Source organism: Priapulus caudatus, unplaced genomic scaffold (assembly GCF_000485595.1).
Source record: "Priapulus caudatus unplaced genomic scaffold, Priapulus_caudatus-5.0.1 Scaffold117, whole genome shotgun sequence".
Taxonomy (NCBI): Eukaryota; Metazoa; Priapulida; class Priapulimorpha; order Priapulimorphida; family Priapulidae; genus Priapulus; species Priapulus caudatus.
Genome location: NW_014577178.1, coordinates 448,194 through 466,681, shown reverse-complemented (window position 1 = coordinate 466,681; position 18,488 = coordinate 448,194). Strand labels below are relative to the sequence as shown.

The 18,488-nt window shown below is 39.7% G+C and overlaps 2 protein-coding genes across 2 annotated transcripts in view; one reads left to right on the top strand and one right to left on the bottom strand.

Annotated features, from left to right (window-relative positions):
- Positions 1-825: 825 nt before the first annotated feature.
- LOC106805544 (coiled-coil domain-containing protein 92-like) lies at positions 826-5,271 on the bottom strand. Its single transcript, XM_014807183.1, has 4 exons — positions 5,062-5,271; positions 4,146-4,277; positions 3,644-3,831; positions 826-2,807 (listed from the first exon to the last, which is right to left on the bottom strand). Exons 1-4 carry the CDS (start codon positions 5,269-5,271, stop codon positions 2,390-2,392), a joined length of 948 nt encoding a protein of 315 aa, XP_014662669.1. The 3' UTR covers positions 826-2,389.
- Positions 5,272-7,461: 2,190 nt separating this feature from the next.
- LOC106805557 (intraflagellar transport protein 46 homolog) overlaps positions 7,462-18,488 on the top strand; it is a 24,663-nt gene continuing 13,636 nt past the window's right edge. Inside the window, exons 1-4 of the mRNA XM_014807202.1 lie at positions 7,462-7,540; positions 9,052-9,084; positions 16,374-16,424; positions 18,069-18,122. Coding sequence (XP_014662688.1) covers positions 7,487-7,540; positions 9,052-9,084; positions 16,374-16,424; positions 18,069-18,122 — 192 coding nt within the window. The 5' untranslated portion in view covers positions 7,462-7,486. The remainder of the gene's footprint in view (positions 7,541-9,051; positions 9,085-16,373; positions 16,425-18,068; positions 18,123-18,488) is intronic.

Genomic DNA, 18,488 nt, shown 5'->3' with positions numbered 1-18,488 from the left:
CTGTTTAAGAAAAGATGTAATTCAACAATCAGACAAAACAGTTTTTCATTTAGGGTCATAGACCAGCTAGTGGAACAATCTTCCAAGTGAAGTGGTCATATCAGAGAGTCTAATCTTCAAATCTCGGCTCAACAGCAACCAGTGGCATTAGTATAAGTTCAACACCTCCTGTTAGTGTAGTCCTATTTTTCTTGTTGTGTGCGCACCACAAAAAACATATGTACAAGTAACAGCATTTCTTATACATCTTGAGGGGTCAAAAGACCACCTGAGACACTGCTATGCTTTATATCATATAGAGGGGTCCAAAAAAGCTATAAGTATAAGCTTACTCATCTGACCCAGCATTAAAGTATTAAAGTATTAAAGGTCGAGCCGTTCAGATTTGTGCCGCAATTCCGTATTTCCTCCTATACCGGATACCCGTATATATAAGGGAGAAATATTCCCCCTCCGTTGACACATCTTGACCTTTGACCCTTGACCCCCAAATTGGTTATCCCGAGTCCTTTTCACGATCCCCCCTTCCACGTCCCGAATATCGTGACCGTACGTCGAGCGGTTAAGATTTGTGCCCAACTGTTGACGGACGGCCGGATGCACACTCATGCGATTCTACAAGCTGCATCTGATTATGTCAGATGAGCTAAAAATTGATAATAAATATATTTTCTGATTGTGGTACATTGGCATTCATAGTTGGTCTTGCCACTCCCAGCACTGGGCTGGTGAATAAAGTGTGCTAATTTGTACGATCGTATTGCTGATCGTACATTACACTATCACCCAGTAACACAAAAATTTACCTCATTTAACTATTGCATGTGCCATTGTGTAATGCAAGTCTGCATTTTATTAAAACATTCGCATTTGACAACACAAAAACCGTTTTCAATGTACAAGTTATGTTCTTGTCATCGTAGCTGCCATGAAACAACAATAGCATACAAGCTGACAGAAAAAAGCTTCACGCCAGAGCAGACTGTGTGTTTCACAAATGACTAGATGTCTGGATACTAACAGAGAAGTAAGTAATTAGTGTTTTAAAACACCAACTGAAACCTCCTTCATTATGTAATGTGTAATGAGCTACTCATTACTAATGGAAAAATGCCATCTTTCTTTTGATTACTCTATGTTCTACTAGTAAACTCGCTACGATGCTCTTGTGATTTGCCTTCAATTGCTGGATTAATTATTATATTTTGCCTCACATTAAGTTCCCCTCACAGTCTGGTCCTCATTATTCATTCAGCCACCATTGTTATCACATACATGGCTCACACAAGACTACTCCCACCTAGAACATGACTGGTTTATATTAGTGCCAAATATAAAACCATCGACAATGCCGCACAGTAAAAGGTTATATAAGTTTAAAGAGTACAGTTGTAGAAGGCTATCTGAGATTCATACCATGAGAAGCATGTATGGGGTTGCTGCATTCCTGGCAGTAGGTAACCAAACGTGGAACCTGCCCAGAAACAGAGAGACAGCGAGAGAGAGAGAGAGAGAGAGAGAGAAACTGCCACGGAAGCAAGCAAGCAGGCTAAAAATACGAGTGCGATAAAAAAGCAAATGGGAAAACTGAGACAGAGAAAGGAGAAGAAAATCGAAAAGCAATGTTGAAATAAGAAGGGTCGCAGGATCAGTAAGTGGATACACAGGACTGACACACTTACACAATGCACTTCATACAATGAACATTGATACATCAACATGGCGATATGTTATTCCCCAGTTATTACTTGTATTATTAAATTATTTTGTATTATTGTGTTGTTACTGATGTCTGACCTGAAAACTTATAGCTCACATTTCAACCTAGCAAGAGAAGTTTACCCTAACTCCTGTTATCTCGATAGGGAACGCATACATCCCCTTTGCCATGCTTGCGGTCATTGATTTGACTTAATATACAGCAGAGAAAACGTACTAATAGGTTAAGCATTGGTACTGACACTTCATAAAGCTGAGAATAATTCGCATCTAAGATAAGCAGAAGCTGTGTAAGAGTGAATCAGCATTTGCCACCAGTCGTTTCTTTAACATGAAACTGCTCCTGACTGTAGGTTATACATTCCATTAAAATACTGTATCGGCATGAAATTAACTAACGCTCAGTCATAAATTCGTAATTAGCCTAATATGCCTGAAGAATGAAAACAAACAAACTGTTCAGTGCACAACAGTTCGCTCGCCACACTTACCATTCACAAAAACAACGTGTCAACTAATTCCCACTTGCCGAAGAAGGTTTCAGCCGGACGAAGGCCCTAGTTGGACGAGCAAAATTGAACCGTTTTTTTAAAAAAAATTCACACATTGATGTAGCAATCACTCATCTGAATCATCGAGCATGGACGCGGCGCAGTGGTCGGCGGTGAAACTAGCTCGCGTCGGTCGGAGGCGAGTTCTGACTGGGTTGAATATTCGCCGCCGTCACGTCGACGGCTATGGTCTCCACCTTGCGTTCCCTACTGCCGGGCCGCAACGGACACTTCTTCACGATGAGACTCCGGCCTCCTCCCACCGCTTTGTTAACGAGCGCGTTCGTCACGTTGATGGGCGGGAGCACGGACTTCTGGTGCGCAGGCTTCGCAGGGTCAGGGTGCGCGAGGAACGGAGCGGGGTCCGGCACGACGCTGGTCGACTTGGAGGCCTGTGGTGAACCTTGCGGTGAACCCTGCTTGCTGCGTGCGGGGGACGTGCTGTGTCGCGCAAACCCCGCTGATGGCTTCGCCCGCGCGCCGCCACCGTTCACAGGTGCAGCGTTTTCTACACCTTTGCTACCGATAGGAACGTACCTTGAGAAAACAGACAGTCATAATCAGACCTGCTTATCATTAGTAATAGGGGAAAAAACATTTTTTGGAAAATCTAAACAAGTATCATTAAGGAAATACTATACAATACTATACAATTTGGATCATTAAGTTAATTGGAACAAAAACTATAATTAAGGACTTGTGTTATTTTTTTTACTAATCAACAGTTTTATTACAGGGAGCATGTGTTACAGCAAGATCAGGCAACACTATTTCATGTTTCGAAACTGGTCAATTACCAGGTACAACAGATATTGGTATAAATTGTCAACACTGTAGAAATGGAGAGTGGTGCAAAGATACCAGCAGTTGGCCAGTGAAGAATAAATTGACAAAAACCATTGCCATCAGGTCATTTATTTAATTAAAATAAAAAACTATAATCAAAGACCCAAGTTAAATAGTTTTTTTTATTGTATATAGGTCTTCTTACAGGGACTCTCACCTTTTTAAAAGAGTAAAAAGTTCCAATAATACTATTTGATTTTTTGAAACACATTTGGTTTGCAAAGACCATTGGACTTTGGTAGTCACAACGAACGTTTACACTGTATACATGGGGAGTAATAGTTTGGTGAAGCTAGGTCTGTCAAGGTCTACCACTACGCATTACGCACTACACAAATGTGATATGTAACAAAAAAATTTCTAAGTCATGTCATACGACCATATATTCCGTTATCATTCACTTGTTATCTTACATTTGTTTGATATCGGTTTAAGAGCTATTTCAAGAGCTAATGTTACCCTGTATGTCCGATACCGATAAAAATAAAGATTGCTTTACATAACTTTTCTTTTTCAAGCATACATACTTCTGGCCATGCCATGAGCGCCTCACAGTGGTTCGGTCAGGCCATGGCGATCGAGGCGGAGTTGGAGACGTTGGCAGTCTTGATGTAGAGGGCGCACGTAAACGTGATGATTGGCTGGCTGGTGTGCGGGCGTGGGTGTTGAGATTTGTCATGCTCACAGTTGTGGTTGTCGAAGTGGTACCGCTTTTCTGTACAACACACACACACACACACATGCGCGCTCACGTAAATGTCGAAAACACCTGAGATTGTAACATAAACAGGGTTGGAATGTGGCAATGAATTACTTGAAAATCAAAACGAAAACAAAATGACCGTTTAAACAGTTTTTTCCTACTGGTAACACTAGGAAAGAATGCATATAATTGCACATGGTGCAGCTACACCCTCCACATTAGTACACACGTTTTAGCCATGTCCCATGGCTTGGTTAAATGTCGGCAGTCCCACACCCAACATATTACACCACGACGTCATTACCATAAGGGCAGCAGTTGTATACCTGTAGTTGCTCTCTAGAGCGATTATTTATTTTAGCTTGGTGCAGCTGTGTTGTCAGGTAGGCTATCATGCTCGACTTCTGATCTAGCTCTTTGTGAAGAACACTAATTTCTGCCTTAACACCTTTCAACTCCTGTAACAGAATCGATGAATCAGACATTTACTCGTATGCACTTAACGTTTTGTAAGCATTCTACAATGAGAATTAGCATGCGCACCTGCACACAAGCACGCATGCACACACACACCTACTTACAGGCACGCCCGCATGCTCACACATGCACGTATACTAGTGATGTCACGATCATCGATTATACTCGATCATCAGTTGAACAGTGGCTCGAACCAAGCGCTTGGTTATCAAAATCCATAATCAATTTCATCAGAAAAAAAAAAAAACTTGGAAAAGTGATGAGAATCAGTACATGTATTATACACACAGTAGTAAACAGTGCAAAACAAACAGTAAACAGGGCTAAACTAGCACATACATGCACACACGTACATGCACACGACGTTACGCACACGCAGGCATTCAACACCCCGAGTAACCGATTGTAACCGATTGTAACCGATCATCGGTTACTTGGGTCCAACCGATGATCGATTACGAAATTACAACCGATTGACAACACTAACGTATACACATGCGCATGCATGCACGCATACTCACACGTGCCTGCATGCACGCACACTCACACATGCACATATACACATGTGCCGCATGCACGCACACTCACGCATGCCTGCATGCACGCACACTCACGCTTGCCTGCATGCACGCACACTCACACATGCATGTATACACATGTGCACGTATGAACGCGCACTCACGCACAAACACGTGCATGCGTGCACATACGCACGCAACCACATTCATGCCCCCCCCCTCACACACACACACACACGTGACATACCTGTATATATTGTTTATCCTTGGCTTTCAGCTGCTGCTCCAGGATTCGGATACGGCGATCGCGTTTCTCAATGTCGTCCCTGAGCTCCAGTGCCCTGCGTTTCTCTAACGTTAGCTGCTCATCTAGAGCCTCAACCTGCTTCCTAGTAAAGTCTGAAATAGACGTGTTGTATATGGTGTCAGTGACTACGATCATCACAAATAATGGCATGACTCATCGTGATCATTACAAGCAATGGCATGACTCACCGTGATCATTACAAGCAATGGCGTGACTCACCATGATCTTCCCAAACAATGACGTGCCTCACCACGATTGTCAGAAAATTACGTGACTCACCTTAACCATTATTACAAACAATAGCATGATTCACTATGATTGTCACAAACAATGATTGTTGATCCATAATATTGGTAATTGAAAATAACCTGCTTTCTGGGTCACGACTTTTCCCTGCCAAATGAATTGGTGGGTGATCATAACGCACCTGTTCACAGATCTGTTCACAGGGGTAGAAATAAGGAGAAAAAAAAAGATGGTCCACAGGACCATCTAGTTTGGAATTTTAGATGGTCATCCTAAATTTCAAATTGTTCTCTAAAAGTAATGCGGCGCGCAAGCATAAGAAAGAGATTTTACATGGTGATAAAATGGTTTAATTATTCACCTATAACAGTGTTAGAGCTTTAAAATAAAAACCTCTTGCCAAACTGGGCGAGTGAGTCAATAAGTTAACTGGCCCAAATTTTAAAACAAAAATGCTTGTCAAACAATAGTGCAAAAATAGACTATGGGGCCACATGCCCATACACTTCTTAGATGCAACTTCTTGCACTCTGAGGCAGCATTATTAAACAATCTTCATCACAAAAGTATCACTTTGGGGACACCAAAGACTAAAATACTTACTTAAAAAAAGAGAAACATAATAAACTTCAAATTGCTGAGGGTTGAACTACTCAGTCTCTGCCAAGTTGTGCAAGTACAATGCTAAGGCAAAGTAATGTGGTTAATAAGTTAATCTATCTGCCAACTGAATTAACACAGGCCTCGACGCTTAATTATTTTCAGATCTGTACAAAATTTACTTGCAATCTATGAGCCGTTAAGGTCCTCTTTTGGTTCAGTGCATATCATATTACGGTTTACCAGGAGTGTATAATATAGAGATCTATATTATATACTAATATATAGATAGATAGATAGGTAGATATATATATATATATAGATCTATATATTATATATAGAGATATATGTCGATATTATACACTCCTGATATTACAATATATACATGGAAAATCGTAACGAAATTCACACGTTTATTTTTGCGTGCCGGCACGCTCATTGTGTGTCATTCCCGATTGCAACTTTTTCCTCAATTCCAGGAAAGAATTTTGCTGTCGTCCTCTGATCCCAGCGGTGCCCACTCCCTATAATGAACATGCCCCACGCGACTTTTAAACAATCCTGCACTCCCCCCCCCCATACATCAATCAATATGCCGCCCCAGGCACGTATACACAATGTAAGGAACCAACATTTGATTAAAGTTTTAGACAACTATTTTTACTCGCCAACATGGGCGAGTCAGCTTTAGCGTTTACTCGCCCGATATTATTTTCACTCGACATTGGCGAGCGGGCGAGTGCCAAACTCGTTCGCTGTACAATAAATGTATCAAACGATACAGTAATTGTTTATTCACTTTAATAGTATATTGGAACGTGGAAACTTCAAAGAAAATTACCGTAAAATGGGACCAAAATATTCAATGGTCCGTCGGACCATTGACTTTGAAAATCTGATGGTCCTCCTGATTATTTGATGGCCCCGGACTATCGGACCATCGCTTATTTCGACCCCTGGCTTTATTTTGTCTTTATTCTATCTGCATTATTAGTACACATAGTAGTCATGTAAATGCTGGTTTTTCTGTATTATGTCAAATTTTAGTTGTTGCTGAATATATAATACACTGAGGCCTCCTCAATTTTAAACATCTTAGGTGACCAAAACATAAGTATAGTTAGTAAGTAGTATTTTTCCCCTTTGGCTATAGCATAGCTCTATGTTGGTTAGCACCACCATTTGTGTATATATATACTCCTGCTGTTTTTGTGTACTACACAGCTTTGTTATGCAAAACTAGAGGACCAAATTATAATGCTGAGCTGATTATCTCTTGCTTATTATAGTCACGCGACTCAAATAATGATCAAACGTGTTTTATTCGGGCGACTCAGCCGGCCGACTCGAAAATCGACCGCAACTCACTGGACACACTAGGCGATTTCAGCCGGCCGGCTCAGCCGGGTGGCTCGACCGCATGAAAAATCGCCTAGTGTGTCCACGGCACCCCTTAATGTTTATCATAAATTTGTGTTACTGTTTGATAGGAAAATTACGCTCGCCGCAAGTAAGAGATATGGCAGAATTGGGAAGTGATGATGATGATTTTTCAAACCAAATGGAGGAAAAGGTGTGTATAAGTATGTATGTACTACCATGTTTAAAATTCATCCAAATGACATTTTCATGATTCAATCATGTTAGTGTAAAAGTCAACTAAATGTCAGTTTTTGTTTCCAAAATCGTCCCAGTAAGTTAAGGTATGGTGTTCTGGTATAATTTGTATATACTTTTACTGACAGTTTGGAATTGTCAAGTCACATACCACAGCAAGCTGTTGTCATGTTGGTACTGCCCTCTACTTTAATATCCAATGTGTTACATGTGTAATTATTCACTTAAAAGTATGTAGCTAATATGCACATTATTTTGAAATCATTCTGCCTCTATTTACCTGTTGCATTGCTTTTGTGCTGATAGCCCTTCTACCATCATAGTAAACTAGCATTAGTGTAGAACCTACATAGGAGTACTTGGAGATGTCTGGCTTATAATTTATTGAGTAATAACTTTAACCACTTCATTATTAACCACATAATCAACACTCTGCTTTAGTTAGTTGATGTATGCAAACTGTAGTTCTGAAAATAAACAATAACCTGGAATTTTAGTTCTGACATACATTATCGGAATTAAAACAATGGTTCAAGTAAATTCATTATAGCAGCATAATTACTTGGGTTCAGTTGTAATCAGGAGTAGATAATAGGGAATTCCCTATTATCTACTTCTGGTAGTAATCCATCGCTAACAGCCAGAGAAGACAGTTTTTTAAACGTGATATATTTGTTAACAGATATAATTGGTTTATGTCTTCAAATTTTGCCATTGAAAGGAAATGTATTTACCTTCATGAACCGGTTTTTCATTCACCTAGCATTTAGTAAAAAAAATTGTTGACATAATATACTTGCTGCCATTCAGCTGTAAATATATTTAAATGTGACATAGTTTTTTTTTCCTCGACACAAGCAATGAAATCAGAAGTGAGGGATCATGTTGTTTGAATACAGTTAACAGCTAAATGACAGCAAGTAGATATCAGCTAGTTTCAGTACATGCTAGGCAAATTAAAAATGTATGGACTATGCTCAGAATGATAGATATATATATCTGTCTCTACTGATATCGATGCTTTAAAAAACTAGTAAAGTGTGTAAAACAGTTGTCACAGTCCTATTTTATTAACTCCTGCTGTCTATATCATATGGTTATAATCTCCAGCAGTCTTACTTGTTATGTGCACATAAAACTCTCATGTTTTATTGATATAAGCAACAGCAGTACCAACAGCTGTAGCAGTAGCAGCAATAATTACATTCTAGAGTGCTAGAGTATGAAATTAGAATCTATATGTTATTGTATATCACCCTTTATCAAACTGTAACCACTATCAAGCTCTGCTAGCATTATTACTGATAAACATCCCATTTCATTTTTATCATGGTTTATCAAGGAAGATGATAAAATAAGTGTAATCAAAAGCTTGTCTTTACATTTCTGAAATTTCTATCCTCACACCTTTCTTCACAGTGTATAAACTTGCTAAATCATTAAAATTGCCTACTATTCCATTGGCAGCCTCTTCAACCTGCTCCAGGCACAAAGACTGAGGTATGGAACTTCTGGTCATACACCTTGAGTGCTTGTAATATACTAGATATGCATCATGTTGTATTGTTGTTGCATAATCATACACATTTAGCATGCAATTGTAGAAAAGCAAGCACTGATCAATTTAAATGTTTATAACCTTCTGAGAACGTTATAAAACTAGTTATCATTGACTGTGCTGAAAAGTGTCATTTTTGTGTATACCCAGGCATGCTTTTCTATCTAGGCATGCCATTAGAATGGAACATGGAACAGAGACTAAAATCCAACTCCATATAAATATGTCGTTATATTTAGTGATGAATAATACCATATTGACTTTCACATATAAGATAGGTGGAGATGGCAGCTATCTCAAGCACCTAATGCTAACTGTCATGCTATTTCAACAGTCTGTATTTTTATTAGATATGTACATTAATGTGAAACGTATCTAAGAAATGCTATCGAGACCAGGTGACCTCTTGAATTAATATTGCCTCTTGTGTACAAAAAACACCGTATACAAATGGTACCATGGTAATTGTAAGGAGGATGCACTAGGAGTACACACAAAAGCTAGATTTAGCAAGCAGTGATTAGTATTACTATTTAGGGTTTCTTGTATTGTGTTTACACATTATAGTAAGGTGCAATCTGTGTACAGACTGATTGACAGCTGCAATTTCAACTTTGCTACAAATGGGAAATCAGATACACAGGCATGAGAAAGTGATAGTAGTTGGGCATAGGCAATTCAATCTTAAACTTTGCTATAGAATAAATTCATTGACAGTATCAGGATATTGATGAGGCAATAATATGCTGTTATTGAAATACAGAATTTTAATTAGATACCAAGGAATATTAGTTTTCTTTGAGGTCGAGCTTCAATAAGCAAATAGGATATTTTGGTAGATTTTATCTGTTTTTAGCTCATCTGACATAGTCAGATGCAGCTTGTAGAATCGCATGATCGTCCGTCCGTGCGTGCGTCCGCTCCGTTCCGTGCGTCCGTCCGTCAACAGTTGGGCACAAATCTTAACGCGCTCGACGTACGGTCACGTATTCGTGGACGTGGGGGTAATCCGAAAACGAGTTGGGATGTCGAAGCTGGGGTCAAAGGTCAAAGGTCAAGAGTGAAGAATAAGGGGAACATTCACTCCTTAACTTAAGTATAGGAGGAAATGCAGAATTGCGGCACAAATCTAAACGGCGCGACCTAGGCTTGTGATAGTCGGTGGTATAGCATCATGGTAGGAAAAGCATCACTGTGCCGAAATTGGAGTCACAGGTCAAGTCAATGGGCACAGAGGCAGATTTTAGACATTTCTGAGGACATGGTCTGACGGAGCTATGAAAAACTTTTTGTTTCAGCGGTGACCTACCATTTTTATGGCTTTATGAAAGGGACCATGAAAGTGCTTTGCCACTGACGTGCGAAGAGTAAGTGTCTGATAACCTTTTGACCTCAAGAGGACGGATTTAAATATGGATTGTTAACTGTTACTGTGTGTAGAAAGAATTTGAACTGCTGCGGGTTGCTAGTAGAATCATATACATGCCTGGATGTATGAGGCTACAATGTCACAGTGAAATTTCAAAAGCTAAATTTGCTTGAGAGGTTTATGCTCCTTAAATCGTATAATTTCTATGGCATTCTGTACTGTCAGTGGTTATATATGCCACTGCCAGTGGCCACTGCCAGTGCATGTGGTGGTGATATATGGTGTAGTTTGCCTGCGTTAATTAGGTACAGGTGGCAGCTCTCTATTGCAGCCTGTAGGAGGGTTAAACATTGATGTTTTCTCAACTGCGTTGGCGAGTACCTGTGGTGTGGAACGCTCCCATTTTACAGTGAAATTCCACACATTACTCTTACTTGAACAATGCTTACTTAGGAGATAATGAGATGATTATATATGAGATTCTGTAGTGTACATTATGAATAGTTGGAATAGTCACTAGCACTCAAATAATTACCAGGAGTTGAGGTGTGCTGATTCCAGAGCTTAATTTTCTCATCAAATTTTGGCACCAATATAGACGCAAATGTGTACGTTCTTGAGCTTATTCGGTCCACTAATCACTGGCCTACCTTGTTTTGTTTTTGTTTTAATAGGGTTGGGTCACAATGCACCATAAAACATTAGTTTCAGGCACACGATTTGTATCAACCAATGGGATTTGGGAGTTATGCAGAATGTAGAAGGTTGCTGAAATGATGTGTACGCAACTGCGTATCTGCATATCTGCGCCTAACAAAGGTGTCACTACGCACAACTTAAATGTTACGTTTATAACCGTAGCAACAGACCTCAGATGAGCCCAGACGCTCTGCGGCTCTTGTTACTGATCACACTGTTATCTTATGTGGACATTATATCATTTGTGAACATTGATCAACTTCCTATAGGGGGACAGTTACAGACTCAGCAAGACTATTAGACATTTATTGGTTCATGAAAAGGTCTCTATGTGTACTCACTAAAGTTACATTGGCATTTCGCATGGTTTCAGTCTCCAGGATGAATAATTTAAAATCCAACCATCTGTTGCAATGACAGGTTGTGTATATGTGATATCAGAAGAAAGGATGTTCTTACCATATTAGTTACTACCAGTTAAAAGGTATCCCAATGTTTAACCAGACTATCAAAAAAAAACAAATTCAAGGTTATTATATCGTGGTAAAGGTATAGGATAAATACAATAAGGAAAATACTACATAATGTAGATTATCCACCAGCAAAATCCCAAGTGATTAGTAAAGACTTAAAAGAGTTTCCGAAAATGCAAATATGGATATGTAATATGGTTGAATTACAACGATATTTAATTGGTACCTACTGACAAGTAGTTACCAACCAACACATATCTAAATGTAAGAACTGAAATGTCACCACTTGCGTATTCCTTTTTGAAGTCAATGAAGGTATATATTTGAGTTTGAGGACCAGTTGGTTTTATCACATCTGTATTGCTCATAGAAACACAACTATACTATATGTTTTCGTTAAAGCATTTACTACCAGAAGTAAGTGAAGTAACTCCGATGACTCTAGAACCTAACACAGAGTCTGAAAGCCCTTTACTTAGTGTTGCTGAAGGTCAACCACCAATATCGAGTCCACCACCAGATACCAAGGTATTTAGCTGCTTTATTGGTGTGTTATATTTTCATTTTTATTTAAACCTTAAGCTAATTCATATATAAGACTTTAATAACTGATTACTTAATTGACCCATAACACATAGCTGATGTCTCTCCTGTGCAGGCGGAAAGGTTGGTGTATTCTAGTGCAAAGAAAGATTGCAAAAAAAACCACAAAATCATCTTATTGTTGATGTTTAGTTTGCGAGTTGTGTAGCTTGATAGAATCCACTTAACGTATATATTTGTAGATATCACCTGCCAATGACTATTAATTCTCCTTGTATGCAAAATTGCTACCTTATGTTTAATTGCAGATGCATTTTCTGCTGCCCTTAAAGAAATAGTTTCAGTAAACCAGTGCCACGTTGGCTGTTTGTAATTTACATTTAGAATATATAGTAAGCAGTATAAAGTTCCACAATGTACATAAGCTTGAAACATCAACACTATTGCTGGAAGTTACAACGTTGCTGCTACTATATCTGTTACTACCATTATCCATTAGATATAATATGGCTATTTCAGTCATTTTCCAGGAAAAAAGGCCCCATGTTTATTACACTCAGGTTGTCAAACTTATTAGCAAGCATATTCTCACTAACAAAATTTTCTATTCAGCACTAAGTGTTAAAAATGAGTTTATTATACATAATTTCTATTAAAGCACTCACTGCAAGAAGTAAGTGAAGTAAATGCGATGACTCTAGAACCTAATCCAGAGTCTGAGAGCCCTTTACTTAGTGTTCCTGAAGCTCCACCACTAATATCGAGCCCACCACCAGATACCAAGGTATATATATATATAACTGCGTGCTGATTGTGTTATGTCTTTGCAGTGTACGGATTGTGTTCTGTTAGTTGATTTACCTGGCGTGACCGTAGGACAACCAGTAATAGTGTGTTTGCATTATTTGGCCGTGCAGTTACCTTGAGCGTACGTCATTAGGAATGTGATTCTTCTTATTGCTATTCCTAATCGTTTTAACCTTTCATGCAGTTCTCGAGACTTGCGATTAAATGATCATAAAAATAACTGAAGTATAATGGGAGACACGTGCTGTTCTGCCATTTCTTAGAATTGAGACATTTCCTCTCACCCTCACAACTCGCCCGCACACTAGCTAGTAGCTCCTATAAAGTGTATGACTATGAGGGGACGTGGGGGACTGTGTGGGTGGGCAGGGGGGGGGGCATCCCCAGTTTCCCAGAAAAAATATACTATTTCCTAGTTCCCGGTTATAATTACATTTGCAATTTTGATATCTCCACGTCCAGGTTGATTTCTATTCCTATATCACTGCAAATTCATCTAAATAGTTCAATCCCACGTTCCCAAAATAACTCTTTCCCTCGTGTGTGGCTATAGAGTAGCATTTCGGAAAAATCTAATCATGCCTGCCTAATCATTTTTTCTCGCTGCACGGTTATGTTATGAACGCACAGCTAGTGTATGCGCCTACATTTACTTAATATTTAATCAAATTGAACTGTGAAAAAATAGTTCCAACGCAAGTCACGTTAATTCAGACCACCCGGTTCACGACCACCCGGTTCACTTACCACCCGGGATAAATTGGTGCATGACCGTTAAAGTTGATGTAATGTATTTTCACGAGTTTATTTGTATGGCATGAGACATTGAAGTGGCTCGTGTGTATGTGAATGTTCTCTGTTCTTGTAGAAGTGGATGCATGTTATTGCTAAATGATGGCATTAGATGAAACAACTCGAACTTCTAGTGGATTCAGTCTAGGGCAAATCTATCACAATACGAAAATTGTATTATAAGCCTAGTCATAACAAAGCATTGTACATACTAAGACATTCGTTCTCACACGTATAAGGATTACTAGTACGTTATACTGCTAACCACCATAACCTATAGGTGTTCACAATGGTAAATATAAGTTCATGAATGGCAAATCAGTGCCCCAACAGACCGCGAGACAAACAGCAGTACCCATACGGTCATACGGTCTTTTATTGGATGACCGTTTCTTAGAGCGAGGTAAATCACGTTTACTGATGCAGAGTGTAATACTTGGTTACTTTACCTTGTCACAGCGAGGAATCTATGACTATGTCCAATGTCAGCCTGGCCGGCACTGCTGTAGTACCTAAACGTGTCTGCACCAGCAAACACGTTCTACTTACCCACGCGTACACGATTGTACGCTCTTATCTTTCTATCGGCTAGGGTCTATAGTTTTGTTCGTGTAGTTAATCACAACTTAGATTCCCTAATCTGAAACCCGAAAACGCATAGCAGCCATAGTGAACTTTGCTTTGCTTGCTTAATGTTTTATCATTGTATATACAACTTACTTACTCTGGTCGCTTTGACAGTTACTTCTGAGGCGAGTGATGACTTTTCTTGAATTTAACATAGCAAATTTTCTAATAGTGGTCGGATTGTATGATTTTGAGCTCTTTTATCCTAAACTGGCAGTTTCCAAACTTTTTCGATGCACCTCCTGATCGATTCCATAAACTCATTCCCAATCTACCCCACCTTACCCTATTAAAAGCGCTATTTAGAATAGCAGTATGCACAACACTACCGGCTGCAAACCAGCACAAGACCACCACCGCTAACATCAATTTCCTGACGTGGAAAGACATCACATTTGTAGTGAATATACAACGTGTTTGATCTCAGAGAAAATTGTTGCAAACAAATGTTTTGTGTTTCTGGCCACAGCACACGGCCGACTTTTGGTTAAATATAATTGTTTTTGCCAAATATAAAGTATGCCACATGCGATAGGCTCCACCCTATTTATATTTACCACACTGTTAAAATTTGAAAGACAGGTGAGATCCCATTTGATATAGGTGCAGCCTATAATGACATATGTCAAGAGGCTTAATGGGTTGAATTGAGGTTTCACATATATGGCAGGTGTTTGCCTGCATTTTCTTTTTAAAACGTGGTAAGCAACTGCGTGGTGTTAGCACGATCTAGCACCCCCACCCCCACATATGCTTCTTAGCGCCCCGTAGGTAATCCAATGGCCCCAGAGGATTGTTATATACGATAGTATCCACATTGGGAATCACAGTTATAATTATAAACGAACCCTGGCTTGATGGGAATTCGTTATTGCCTCATCAGTCCATAATTTCCAAGTGTCAGCTATCTCCATTTTCCCAGATTCTAAGACAAGTGCAGTGCTGTGGACTGTGGTGCTGTGTATAAATCATGTGGTAACATCCCAGTTGGTTTACTCCGATTTTGCTAACACCCATTTCGCCTACGTCCCATTTCGCCTACTCCCATTTCGCCTACGTCCCATTTCGCCTACTCCCATTTCGTCTACTCTCAGAATCGGCAATATTCCCATTTCGCCTAAATTTTTATACTACAGTATTTTCTATTTTTGTCAAGTCGTGTTCTCATTATTTGTACCTATGTGTTCTTCTGGTTCCTGTAGTCTATGTATGCCAATCAAAACCATATTTTATTATTTATAAATGATTATTTAGTGAACAAACTGATCGTAGGCGAAATGGGGATGTGGTTGATTTTGAGCGTAGACGAATTGGGAGTAGGTAAAATTGGTGTAGGCCAACTGGGAATTTTGCTGTGGGCGAAATGGGAATTTTGCCATAGGCGAAATGGGAGTAGGCCAACCGGGAATAAACCAATTATGTTACGTCACACACACACACACGTGCGCGTGCACACACAATAATGACCCATTGAGATAAGATATTATAGAATGTAGTAGAATCAATAATTATACATATTTCAATACCATTATTACACGTTACATTAGGAGAATGTGATCTACAAAAGCAAACTAAAAAAATTTATCATATTAGTTCTACCAATTGCAATACTTTATCTTTGAATGTTTGTTTGTGTGTGCCTATGTGTATGCTTGCATGTATATGTGCATGTCGTTAACAAGTTCTCATTCTAATCTATATCTGTACTCTACATGGCTATTTACCTGCACCTGTGTAGAATAAGTGTGAAGTCTTAATCACGTAACACTGTAAATATATATTAAAATAATTATTCTCGACTTCATGTTTATTCTTAATCTCACTTGTTAGCGTTTACTGAAGAAACTTTCTGTGTTAACGTCATTAATTCCATACATGTTTATTCTGTGACTTTTACTTCTACCTTCACGTTATTGTTTAGCCTACAAAGCTGCCCCCTACACGACCTGTAGGAAGACCACTACCAGATAAGGTGTGCTCTATGCTTATACTATATATATACAGTATATGTACATGTTCTCAAAAAACATAAGTAAAGGTAGAAAAAGTAGTAAAATAAGTAAAAGTAGATTAAGACCACATCTAAGCTTATCTATTTTTGAAACAAAATGTGATAACACAAAATGCGTTCATGCTGGATTCACTGGATTCGCAATATGTTGTGATCACATGTTTGGAATACAATATTATATGTAGGGCCTATAGGTTTATTGGAAAGAAACATCGTCATATGACACAGCAATTAGCTATGCTTGTTAACAGCAGGTCCGTAAGGAACACTTTATAATATAAATATAAAGTCAACAAGTGGATAGGTCAATAACTCTAAACGGTTACAGCCCTATAGACCGAAGGTCCGATAGACCGAAGGCCCGATAGACCGAAGGTTTATTCGAATACGCAGTGGCTACACGTCCGGAATCGGTCGCCTAGCCTCCAGGCTACGCGTCCGGACATCCACTGATGCCGTATTCGAACGTGAATATGCCGACATCCACCGATGCCACTATAAATCATATGATGCCACTATAAACCATATATATATGCCCTAATCCTAACCCTAACCCTAACCCTAAAGCCCAACGCACACACCCGAGCAAAACACCGGAACGTGGAGCAAAACACCGGAACGTGGAGCAAAACATGTTTCGCTCGATGTTCGTGGCTGTGTGCGGATTCCCGAAACAAGAAACATTGCTCAGCTGAGCGTGTTTCGCTGAACAAGCAATGTTTCAAAACATGTTTCGCTCGATGTTCGTGGCTGTGTGCGGATTCCCGAAACAAGAAACATTGCTCAGCTGAGCGTGTTTCGCTGAACAAGCAATGTTTGATCCGCGGAGCATGTTTTCGCCTGATCGTACGTTTCGCTCGGGTGTGTGCGTCAATCGTTCTGCTACACAGCGAAACGCCACAGACGGTCTCCAATCAATATTCTTAAAAATATCACATGACACACAAAATTGGATGTCCATTGGATGACTATTTTTGATGTCATGTGACAGCGGCGCTGAACGCAATGTTTCTGTATGTTTTGCTCAGCTGTGTGCCGTGTCGGGTGGCATGTGTGCGCTTGCTCGCCGAGCAGAACGCGAAACGCCGGAAAACAAAATTTCGCGTTTTGCTCGGGTGTGTGCGTTGTGCTTTACCCTAACCCTAACTCTAACCCTAACCCTAACCCTAACTCTAATCCTAACCCTAACCCTTTGCAATATTCGGTCTATCGGACCTTTGGTCTATAGGGCTGACCCCCTCTAAAGTACAACGCACACACCCGAGCAAAACACGAAATTTTGTTTTCCAGCGATATTGATTGGAGACCGTCTATGGCGTTTCGCTGTGTAGCAGAACAATTGACGCACACACCCGAGCAAAACGTACGCTCAGGCGAAAACACACTCCGCGAATCAAACATTGCTTGTTCAGCGAAACACGCTCAGCTGAGCAATGTTTCTTGTTTCGGGAATCCGCACACAGCCACGAACATCGAGCAAAACATGTTTTGCTCCACGTTCCGGTGTTTTGCTCGGGTGTGTGCGTTGGGCTTTAACGGCTCTTCTGATCGAAATCATGACAACGCATTTCCATACATTTCTCATTCATCATTTATATGTTTAAGGCACTTGGTCAATCCAAAAACGAGATAATTGGTGAAACGGCAATCGACAACAAGGTGACAAAGCAATTCCTGTGCATACGTTGTGCTATCGATGTGTGCTATATATTTTCTGTAGCTTTATAGGTTTTATTTGTCGAATCATGTCTGCATATTCATGGCAAAGACACTTATAACCAACACATGGCTACTTTAGTAGGTGAATGCAGCAATGCTATATTAGTCTTATGCTAATTTATGACACCAGACAAAATGGGATGATAGAAAATGTCATGGCTGGCACAGTGCAATGTGATAGTACTTTGAACATATGAATAATTCTGCATCTGCACGAAAAAATATTTGCAAACCAGCTACTTATAATCAGCCAGAGCACGTATATCATACACGTATATCACAGGCCCGTAGCCAGGGGGGGTCGGG

Coding starts and splice junctions, on each gene's coding strand:
- LOC106805544 (XM_014807183.1), bottom strand. CDS start 5,271: ATGCCATTATTTGTGATGATCGTAGTCACTGACACCATATACAACACG. Junction 4,278..5,061: donor AGGATAAACAATATATACAG/GTATGTCACGTG, acceptor ATTCTGTTACAG/GAGTTGAAAGGTGTTAAGGC. Junction 2,808..3,643: donor CGCTCATGGCATGGCCAGAA/GTATGTATGCTT, acceptor TGTTTTCTCAAG/GTACGTTCCTATCGGTAGCA.